The sequence below is a fragment of the Cajanus cajan genome, chromosome 2 (genome assembly GCF_000230855.2).
Source record: "Cajanus cajan strain Asha chromosome 2, NIPB_CcT2T_4, whole genome shotgun sequence".
Taxonomy (NCBI): domain Eukaryota; kingdom Viridiplantae; phylum Streptophyta; class Magnoliopsida; order Fabales; family Fabaceae; genus Cajanus; species Cajanus cajan.
Window position 1 is genome coordinate 80,673,564 of NC_138518.1, and position 11,009 is coordinate 80,684,572.

The 11,009-nt window shown below is 36.3% G+C and overlaps 1 protein-coding gene across 2 annotated transcripts; it reads left to right on the forward strand.

Moving 5' to 3' along the window:
• The first annotated feature begins 820 nt into the window (after positions 1-820).
• Positions 821-4,908, forward strand: LOC109799766 (Pentatricopeptide repeat (PPR-like) superfamily protein). Of its 2 annotated transcripts, XM_020360389.3 has the most exons (3): positions 821-2,766; positions 2,887-3,908; positions 4,442-4,908. In XM_020360389.3, the coding sequence occupies exon 1, from the start codon at positions 1,057-1,059 to the stop codon at positions 2,632-2,634; it is 1,578 nt and encodes a 525-aa protein (XP_020215978.1). In that variant the 5' UTR covers positions 821-1,056; the 3' UTR covers positions 2,635-2,766; positions 2,887-3,908; positions 4,442-4,908. The 2 variants fall into 2 exon arrangements, with proteins under 2 accessions (XP_020215978.1, XP_020215977.1); XM_020360388.3 differs by having other exon boundaries at positions 821-3,908.
• Positions 4,909-11,009: the final 6,101 nt, after the last annotated feature.

Consider the following 11,009-nt stretch of genomic DNA (forward strand, 5'->3'; position numbering starts at 1 on the left):
AATTTATATTTAAAAATATCAATACTTGTTTCGAAAACTACTTTTTTCTTACATAATATTTATTATTAAATGAAGAGAGTAACAACCATGCCACTACTGTGTAACCATAAAAAATAGAAATCACTCAATGAGACAAGCAAAGATTGTTTGATATGTCCATTTTATATTTTTATTTTAGTAAAAATAAAAAAGATAGTGGCAAAAACATTATTTTTTATTTTTTTAAAATATTTCCTATGGAATTTATTAAAATAAAACCAAAATTAAAAACAAAAAATTAATTTTCAAAAAATTGAAAACTGAATGACATAAATCGTAATTGCACACATTTTCTTTTCTTTTTGGATTTCATCATTCCATCGTCTTTTTACTATTTACGCAAGTTAATTTATTATGATTTTTTTTTTCTCTAAACATGTGAAGTGGTTATAAGTACAAAAACATATAAATGTCTTACATATATTTTCTAAAACTTATTAATAAATATAAGTGAAAAAGTTTTGTATATGTATATACATAGTTAATTTATAGCAATATAAATATATTTTTATTAATAAAATTGTTATATATGTATATATGTATAATAAAGACATTATATATATATATATATATATTTTAAAATAGTTTAAATAAACATATTTTTAATATTTTATTTTTTAAAATAGAATAAAAATTAAAAAAGATATTTTAAAAATGTTGTACAATTACAAAAAAGAAAATAAAAAAATTTAAATAAACATATATTTTATTTTGGATTGGTGCAACTATACTAATCCAACCCAACCCAATAAGGCCGAAAACCTGGAAGCCCAATAAGGCGCTGAATGGTTTCCTAGAATCAAACAAGGCTTTCTCTTCCCAGTTCCCAGCCTTCCCTCCGGTTGCAGACGGAGTCACAAGAGAAACAAAACAAACAAGCAGTGTGACAAAGTAAAAGGAACAGAGAGAGGTGTGGGTCTATATAGCTTTTGTTGGGGCGAGTGCATTGATTATATAACTGACGGAGCGGAATGAAGGTTAGTAGGATAGAGAGAGATGCAGAGTTGAATTGAATGAATGAGGAAATTGGAAGTGCGTGATATGTATCAGAGCAGCATTGGCGCACACCGCCTCGCCTACCGCTCTCACATATCCAACTTAGTCAAAGCCGGTCTCATCAACCAAGCCATCCACCTGTTCGACAAAATGACCCAAGCAGAATGCCGCGTCTTCAGCGTCGATTACAACCGCTTCATCGGCGTCCTCATCCGCCATTCCCGCCTCCACCTCGCCCACCACTACTACCGCCGCCACGTCATCCCTCGCGGCTTCTCCCTCCTCCCCCTCACCTACTCCCGCTTCATCTGCGCTCTCTGCTCCGCCCACAACCTCCCCCTCATCCACGACCTCCTCCTCGACATGGACGCCTTGGGCTTCGTCCCCGATATTTGGGCCTTCAACGCTTACCTCAACCTCTTATGTCACCAAAATCGCTTAGAAACCGCTCTCGAGCTCTTAAACTCCATGCCTTCCAAGGGAAGAGACCCCGACGTCGTTTCCTACACCATCGTCGTCCACGCCTTGTGCAAAGCGAAACGCTTCGACGAGGCCGCTAGGGTTTGGCGTCGTTTGATTGACCAAGGCTTGAGTCCCGATTGTAAAGCGTGTGTTGCTCTTGTCGTCGGGTTGTGCGGCGGGGGGCGCGTGGATTTGGCTTATGAGCTTGTTGTTGGGGTGATCAAGGGTGGGGTGAAGGTTAATAGCTTGGTTTATAATGCTTTGATCGACGGGTTTTGTAGGATGGGGAGGGTTGATAAGGCCTTGAAGATTAAGGCTTTTATGAGTGGCAATGGGTGTGTGCCGGATTTGGTTACTTATAACATACTGTTAAATTATTGTTGTGATGAGGGGATGGTGGACGAGGCGGTGAGGTTGGTGGAGACGATGGAGCGGAGCGGGGTGGAGCCGGATTTGTATAGCTATAATGAGCTGTTGAAGGGTTTTTGCAAGGCGAATATGGTGGATAGGGCTTATTTGATGATGGTGGAGAGGATGCAGGCCAGAGGGGTGTGTGATGTTGTTTCGTATAATACTGTTATCACGGCGTTTTGTAAGAGGCGCCGGACTAGGAGGGGTTACGAGCTGTTTGAGGAGATGTGTGGGAAGGGGATTAGGCCGGACATGGTGACGTTCAATATACTTATAGATGCGTTTTTGAGAGAAGGGAGTACGCAAGTGGTTAAGAAGCTGCTTGATCAGATGACAAGGATGGGTATTCTTCCTGATCGAATATTCTATACGGCAATAGTTGATCATCTATGCAAGGTTGGGAAGGTTGATATGGCTCATAGTGTTTTTCGTGACATGGTGGAGAATGGGGTAAATCCAGATGTCATATCGTACAATGCACTTGTGAATGGGTTTTGCAAGGCTTCCAGAGTTATGGATGCCATGAGTCTATATGATGAAATGCAGAGAAAAGCGTTGTACCCTGATGAGGTAACTTTCAAGTTGATAGTTGGAGGGCTTATAAGAGAGAAAAGGCTTTCACTGGCCTGTAGGGTTTGGGATCAGATGATGGAGAAAGGCTTTACACTTGATAGACATCTTTCTGAGACTCTAGTCAATGCCATTCAATCAAGTGATGGCCCATGAACACACTAGTTCGTGTTGTGATCCTCTTAAATTCATCAAGCCTTTCTTACGAATGGGAAACCTGACTCAAAAAGTTTTCTCCGGGTATAATGCACAAAAGCTTAGCCAACCTGACCTTAACGTTTTCTGCAGGTAATGACACCTGTAAATAGGTTTGTCCTATTTTTATGATGCTCATGGTGCCATTCCATAACCCTGTGTCTCTGTGCTCCTATATACTTATGTGCTCTATAACATACTACTAATTCACAGGCCACCTTCTTGTAAAGGATCCATAATGAGGGCAGTGCTTGAATGGTTTCTTGCTACCAATGGAAGAATGGTATCCAAGTTTTGTTTCATATTGTCAACAGACTCACATGGCAGATTTTATTTGTCAATACAATAGAGCATTCATTTACATTTGAGCCACATTGTTATACATGGAGAGCTATGGATTTGTTTCTCACCCAGCACAACTAATATCAGTAATTGATGATTTGATTGGAATCAGTTCGGCTGCCAACTTAAATTCTAATTGGTGTTTCTTCCGAGTTCATATATAGGGTGGCTTTGAGTTAGTCTTATGCTATTTGAGTAAATCTTTGACCAGTGGTGGCTCAATTCAGATTGACTCATGTCCAGCCTTGCATAGCAGAAACGTCAATGGTGAACAAGTTATGTCTTTTTATGGTTCTAACTATTTATAAAAGTATACCACCCTTTATGGGATAACAACTCTTTAATGCTGGTAAAATATGTCTTGTTTCATCAAGATCAAGTTTGTGGGTACAGAGCATAGTTTGAGCTATGAAGATATGCATTCATTGGTGATCTCACCTTAGTGTGACTTACACCTAGTTCCTTGCTGCCTATCCTTGCAAATTTTTGAACAATAAACTCAGGTTTCATAACACAAGCATTCTGGAACCTTTATCAACAGATCATTGGTTTATTATTTGTCTATATGTTTAGACATATGTAACTCAGTGCAGAATTGTGGATGTGGAAAAGACAAGATTCACTAGGTAGCCTTGTTACATTTCAAGATTCAAATTTATTATATTCCGAAGACTGTGTGATGCTGGAATAAATTATGTATGGCCTCTGGAATTTGGATTAGCATACAAGAATACATATTTGAAGGATAATACTGTTATAAAATTCAACTTGTCTGACCTTTATAGCATTATATTCTGGTGAATTGTGGCGCTTCTGCCTGTATCAGCATTCTGCAGTATGGAACTTCAAGCTTCTCTAAAGAAATGTCACCGTGATCATTACATTTATCTAAAGTATGTTTCTACTCCTTTAATGTCCTTGCATTCTTTAATTATATTCAATATAATTTTGTTCTCTTTTGCCCTTGCCAACTCCAATATGAAACAAAACAAATAAAAAAAAATTGATTTATGAATCATTTAAAGGTTGCATAGTGTTTCACTGTTGTTGTTTGACTAGTTTATAGTGCATTTATGCAGGATGGAGAATCTTATGTTAAAATAACACTTTTTACAGTAGTTTCATACTTCCATTCAGTTAGATAGTGTCAGTGATGTGGATTCTCGTTGTTGCATTGAACCTAAGGAGTTAGAATAGAACATGGTTTCACTGCAACTTTGACTACATATTTTTGTTTTGAGAAAGGGTGGGGGCGGGGGGGGGGGGGGGGATGCATGGTATCAAACCCAAACCACTAACATGTCTGTGAAACAAATAGGTTTCTTACTCGTTATCTTTATATAATGATATTAATGTACCCTGGTCCATTGCATGCCAATATATAATGCTGTAAATTTTGAAAATAAATGTTTATCCTTGCCAATAGATTCTATCCTAGACAATGGTGCACCTTGGAGCAGGATAGGAGTATCTGAAGAACAACTACAACCAGCACAGAAAGCAATTTGCAGAATCTGGTTTAATAGAAAATCGGAGAAGAAACAGAAAGGACGGCAAAAAGAAAGTTCAGGTGAAGGACACGTGTCTGGATTCTTAATGATTCCCAAATATAAGTGAATCATCTGGGGTCCACCGTCCAAGCAACTTCTGGAGTGTGTGTATATATATATATATATATTTTTTTTGGGAAATTAAGTAAATGCCATGTTGGTGGCTAAATGTCAGAAAATAAGCTGTATTAGGAAATTAGTTTTGAAACTGCTATATATTAGAAATATTTTGGAGAAGTGCAGTATTGAGACTGGGTTACAAATCCTTTTTTCATTCATTCACTCACTCTCTTCACTGTGTATTTCTCAAAGATTTTCATTTCAATAATAAATATTTGTCCAACATGTGGTATCTCAAGTTCTTCATCCATACATATTATTACACAAATTTTAGAAACTCTTAACCTAGCCTATGTTGAGAATCCACTTCCTATATGATCTCAGCCTATATTGAAAATCCATTTCCAATGTGATCTCAGGGCATCAAAATGAAATTGGACATCAACTTGCCTGAGTATAGGATATCAGAAGAAGAAATATATTTTTTCCTCCAGTATTGAACATCATTAGACCAGGAATAATCAAAGGATTGGTTTATGGACATAAAATTTTATGACAAATTATAGATGAAACAATGTATCTTTTTCCCTGTAAATTCTCAAGTGTAAGAATGTTTCTTCCCGCATTTCTTGAGTTGCAGGCTTGTTGTTGAGTTGCTAAATTCAGTCTGTTCAGTTGGATTTTTTTAACTCTTTAGATACTTTGCATTCGGAATCCATACTTTCATGACTTCCAGTGCTTAAATGTTGGACTTCTAAAGAATATTCAAATCATGTCTCCATTCGGTTGTAATTTCTTCTTTTAAGATACTTTACATTTGAAGCATGGGTACTTCATTTTCTAAGTTGTACTCATAATGGATATGGGTACTCATTGGGTATGAACGAGCACTTGTAAATTTTTCTTTAAAGAAATAGGTAAGCAGCTATGACTCTAATTTGACTAGGTGTGGCTTGGGGTATGGCTAGGTTCATCTTATGTATCAATACCTGGTTCCGGTACTATATCCATGTTACAATTTGAATTCTATGATTTCATGTTTATGTTTTTCAAGGTTTTGAATTTGATAAGTATCTTTTGAATTTTGATTCGTTAATGTGATTTCCGATTAAAAGAGATAGAATTGGGGGGACTCATAAGAAACTAGCACAACCTGGTGGCTGGTGCTACATAGCGTCTGCCGTGATTGGGTCCAGGGAAGGTTGGACACATCATGGCTCTATCATAGGCAGCCTTATCTTGCATTCCAGGGAAGGGTTAGACCCATCGTGGGTCTATCATAAGGCAGTGTCATCTTGCATTTGCAAAAGGCGGATTCCACAACTTGAACTAGTGAACCTTTTTCATTCTGTGCTAGTGGCGTAATTTATTATAGCATTTGCACGAGGCAGATTCCACAACTTGAACTTGTAATTAATTATGTATTTACGGTTACATCACCAGCAGAACAACAACAAATCCTCACCTAGTTGGATAAGGCTTTGTTGTTGTTGTTTTTCTAGTGAAGTAAACACTAATTAATCTACTAACATTCTGTATAATTAAAAACTTCAACTTGCATAAGTTTTTTACAGCCTTAGACACTTTTTTTTCTCTCCTCTTTTTAACTAGGTTATTCTCCTTATTGCAGTAAAAAAACGGGGATATATCACTCTGAATCAAATTCCTGCTTCTGTTTGATTTTCAATTGGTTTCTTTACTTGTTTTTCTCTTAATAGAGATTTGAATTGATCTAATGATGCTATAATGCTATTTTTAAATTCTCAAGGTGCCAATTTCGTTCTAAATTAATGATTTCAAGTGGATAATTCCAATTCCTGCATCCCTTGAATATGAAGGTAATTTGTAAGGATTTATATTTACGTCTTTTTCTTTTCTTTTTTTTTTTCCCCATCGTCTTTGCTTAGTGAGTAACTGGAACTCACTTTCTCATGTAGTCTATCAGGCGAGATGTCTTTTAATATGATTTATCCCGTCGCAGTTCAATGCCGTAAAATTTTTAAAAATGCCTAAGCATATGAAGTTCATCAATGCAATATAAGCTTTCACCGATAAAATGAGTTTGTTATGCTGTACTCCACTGATCGTGGGCATATAGCTTCCATTTTTTTCTTCTTCATATACTTACCTCTTTGTGATGAGATGTGCATGTCAAGGCTGTTCTTATTTTTAACACGTTGGTTTATTTATTTATTGCTTAAAATATTGATCGAATGTTGACTCATAACGAATTCCTCTCTTGAGTCGGCTGTTCTAAACATTTTAGTGTGCTCGAATTTGCAGTCTGTGTTTGGGGTCCACGTATTTTGGACAAAGTAGGGGAAAGGTATCTTCCGCAGTCTGTCTGTGTGCATGTTAATTGTGGTAGAAGAAACTGAAAGTGCTAGAGAGTTACAATGTGTGTGTTTTCGCCTCACTTGATCAGGTCTTTTTGGTAACCTTTACAATTTTAAGGGAATTTTACAATCAATTTTAAAATCTTCATAGTCCAAGAATCCCTGTCACCTGTAAATTCACACCAGGTCCTGTTCTCTAATGTGAATTCAAATTCTCTATATTATAGGACAATAATAAGCTCAGCAGCTCAATACTAAATTTCACTCGAGGCTTGACCTAAACATGGCAACCATAAGTGATGCATGATCACTTTCTGTTTGAAAAACTGGCATCGGGTGTTAATATTTAAAATAAAGAATAGAAACATTTTGCCCCACATAAGTGGCTTATGTTTGATTCTTTTCCTTTATATGAATCATCCTTGAAGTTCTCATGAAGTCATTCCCATTCCCTTTATATACTTTAATTTTTGTTTTAGGCTTGATTTGTCCCCGTTACCATTAGCTTAATAGCATTCTCATAGTACTCCTTTTCATTATCCTCTTACATTTTTCCACAATCACCATGTCTCGCCGAGAGACCAACCCTCATTTTACTAGATCATCACGGCCTGAATACGTAGATCATGATACTGAGCAACAACATATTCCATTTGTGCCACCACGCCACAAACACCGTGGCCAACCATCAACACATGGAGCTGCACCTATACCAGATGTGTCGCCACGCCACAAACACCGTGGCCAACCATCCACACATGGAGCTGCACCTACACCAGATGTGCCGCCACGCCACAAACGCCGTGGCCAACCATCCACACATGGAGCTGCACCTATACCAGATGTGTCGCCACGCCATCATGAAGATCGTGTTCCATTACGAGTACGTCATGAAGACCATGTTCCACTGCAACATGCGCCAGAACATCATTCACACACACCACCTATACTGCAAGAGCCACACCGCGGAAAATCGCAGCAAAGAAGTCCACGTAAACAGCCAACAAGCCAAGGTTTCCGGCCACCGAAATCTGCTAAGGTAAATTTTCAAGAGCCACCACCCTTGGCTGCTGGCACTCCAGCGCAGCCACTACCTGACTATCCTCTCGAGCCTCGGCACCGGCCACGCCATGATCACCACCCCCACCACGGTATAAAGTTGCCTGAAGATAAAAAGTCTCATACCTTAACATGGTTAGCTGCTTGCTTGTGTGTAATATTCTGGCTTGTCATAATCATAGGAGGTTTAATAGTCCTTATAGTGTACTTCATTTTTCGTCCCCAAAGTCCTCATTTTGATGTCTCTAGTGTCACCTTAAATGCTGCATACCTTGACCTTGGATATCTACTCAATGCTGATCTAACCATGCTTGCTAACTTCACAAATCCAAACAAGAAGGTACACGTGGACTTCAGCTCCGTGATCATCTATCTCTACTATGGAAGTACCCTCATTGCCACTCAATATGTTGAGCCCTTTTCGGCTGCAAGGCTTCAATCAAGGTTTGCAAACATCCACATGGTCTCTAGTCAAGTTCAGCTGCCATTAAGAGAGAGCCAGCGCCTTGTTAAGCAAATGGAAAGCAATGGCGTTTTGCTTGAAGTCAGAGGAGTTTTCCGTGCAAGGTCCAAATTGGGAAGCATCTTGAGGTATTCATATAATCTCTATGGCCGTTGCAGCGTCATGCTAACACGCCCCCCTGACGGAATTTTGCTCAAAAAGAAATGCAGAACGAAACGCTGAAGCTATATTTTATCACCACAGATGCTACTGTATGTCATCGTATTCTTTTTTAGTCCTTCAAAACTGGGGGGTTTTCATCTTACTAATTTGCCTCTTCCCCTGAAAATAACATCTTTGAAGGTTAGCCTTTTTCTTTTTACCCCCCGCTACATTTAATTTTGTTAAACCACAAATTTGTATCTTATTTTTTTCTTAACGAGAATAATTAGAGATTATTATAAACTAATAACATCCTTAACATTTTAGCTCATACTATTATTAAGTAGTAATAGTTTTTCTAGGATGCGTGGCTTTAATGTGACATGTTGCTAATGGCCTCACAAATTTTATCGTATTTATCATACATGGACGGACGGCTGGTCCAAGATTTGTCCTAAAAAGTGAAATGCTTATACATTACATTTTCAATTTTTCATCGTAACAAATTGGACAGCGAAGAAGAGGCTGCGTATAACATGCTCCAAGTTTAATTAATGTCCACCATCATGCGTTGGCCACCGCTACAAGTTCACAACAAGATCTATACGAACACGAGCAACACACCCTTGTGTTGCGTTGGGACTTGAGATGGGTGGGGTGAGTGTTTAACGTTGAGCTCCCAGCAACTTGAAAACAATTTTAAACTACGTGGCTTCCATCAGACAATTAATTACTTTTAACACAACTATTATTAGATATTTCAATAACTTTGTGAACTACTAGTAATCACTTGTGAGAGATATTTAACTATCATTAGACATTTAAAATATAATTAGACTATAAAAAATAAAAGAAAGGAAAAATTATGTTATTTGAAAAGTGTTGACATGTAACAAAAGTTATTAGTTTAAGTAGTTTGACATTTGTATTTCATAATTAAGGATTGAGATTCAATATTCATTTTGAAGATTGTAATTGAAGATATTACTTTAATTTTATAGGTGTTAATCTAGTAAAAAGATGTTATATTTCACTATCAAATAAAAAAGTGTTAACATGTTATTCTAGTATTAAAAATAATTAAAATAAAAATAAAAATTGAATCATTCTATTCAATCCAAAATTGTTTTTAAATTAAATGGAGTAAAATTTTATCAGAAAAAGAAGAAGATTTGATATGATATTCAATCTAATCTAAATCAAACTGATTTATTTTTTTCATTTAAATTGGGTGACTTTTCAGATAAAATTAATTGAAACCGAATCACAAATACCCTTATAAAAAAAACTAAAAAAAAAACTTACTTCTAGTCAAGCAAAATTTAAGTTGTAAAATATCTTTTTTGAAAGACCTAATTTTGGGTTATCTCACTTGATCCTCATGTTACCAGCCCGGCCCGTACATATTTGTGGTATTATGACTCGTTAATTATACTTAATATTATAATCTATGCCCTAAATTATTGTTTAACATCTATTTTCTTATAACTTCCCAATTACATATTACATGACCATCCCAACTTAACTTTTTGCAGGTGACAATTGGTCCCATCAAAACTTTATATGGTACTTATGTAGACAAGATTACAAGATTATTCACATCATTTCTTAATTTCTTTTATCTTAGGTCCCATTTTAGTTATAATTGTCAATGAATAGAAGTACTTCGTACTTCTATAAATTATTTTAAATACTAATAAATAATAAAAATTATATATAAAGTAAATGATTATTAAAAATTAAATGATTATGGAGTAAAATTTAAAAAAATAAAAAATTATAATTAGTAAAAGTAATTATAAAAGTAAAATTACACAAAAAGCTTAATATCTTTTATTATAATTATAGACATAGATGTATGGCCAGATTTCTTCATATCTGAAGTCATCAAAGTACATGATTGAGTGAAGATCTAATTTGATTGAGGAACACCCCTTAATGCAGTCTCTTTAGAACAATAGTTAGAAAACCTTCGCCTACAAAATAAAATGTCTGTATCTATTTGAAATGAAAGTAAAATTCAGGTAAAAAAAATCATAATTTTATCAGTAAAATTGTATGAAATCTGTTTACAATAAAACAAAAAGTTAGATCGACAATTGAATATCGTTCAATGACGTTGAAACCGCACTAGTTTCCAGAGATTTGACAGGGTGTGGATGACTGACCTACTTGTTCCACCTGTTCCAATATAGCCTTGCCAGGAAGAGGTTGACGGATCCATAGATCTCTTAAAAACCTATTTGGTCAATGGAAAAATTTGGCTTACAGAAGCTATAACTCAATTGGCAATTAGGCACCAATCCAAAAAGAATGTAACATATTGAGCACATACACAAACTAGAGTTACACACCTTTCCGTGGACATGTATAAATTCTTACATT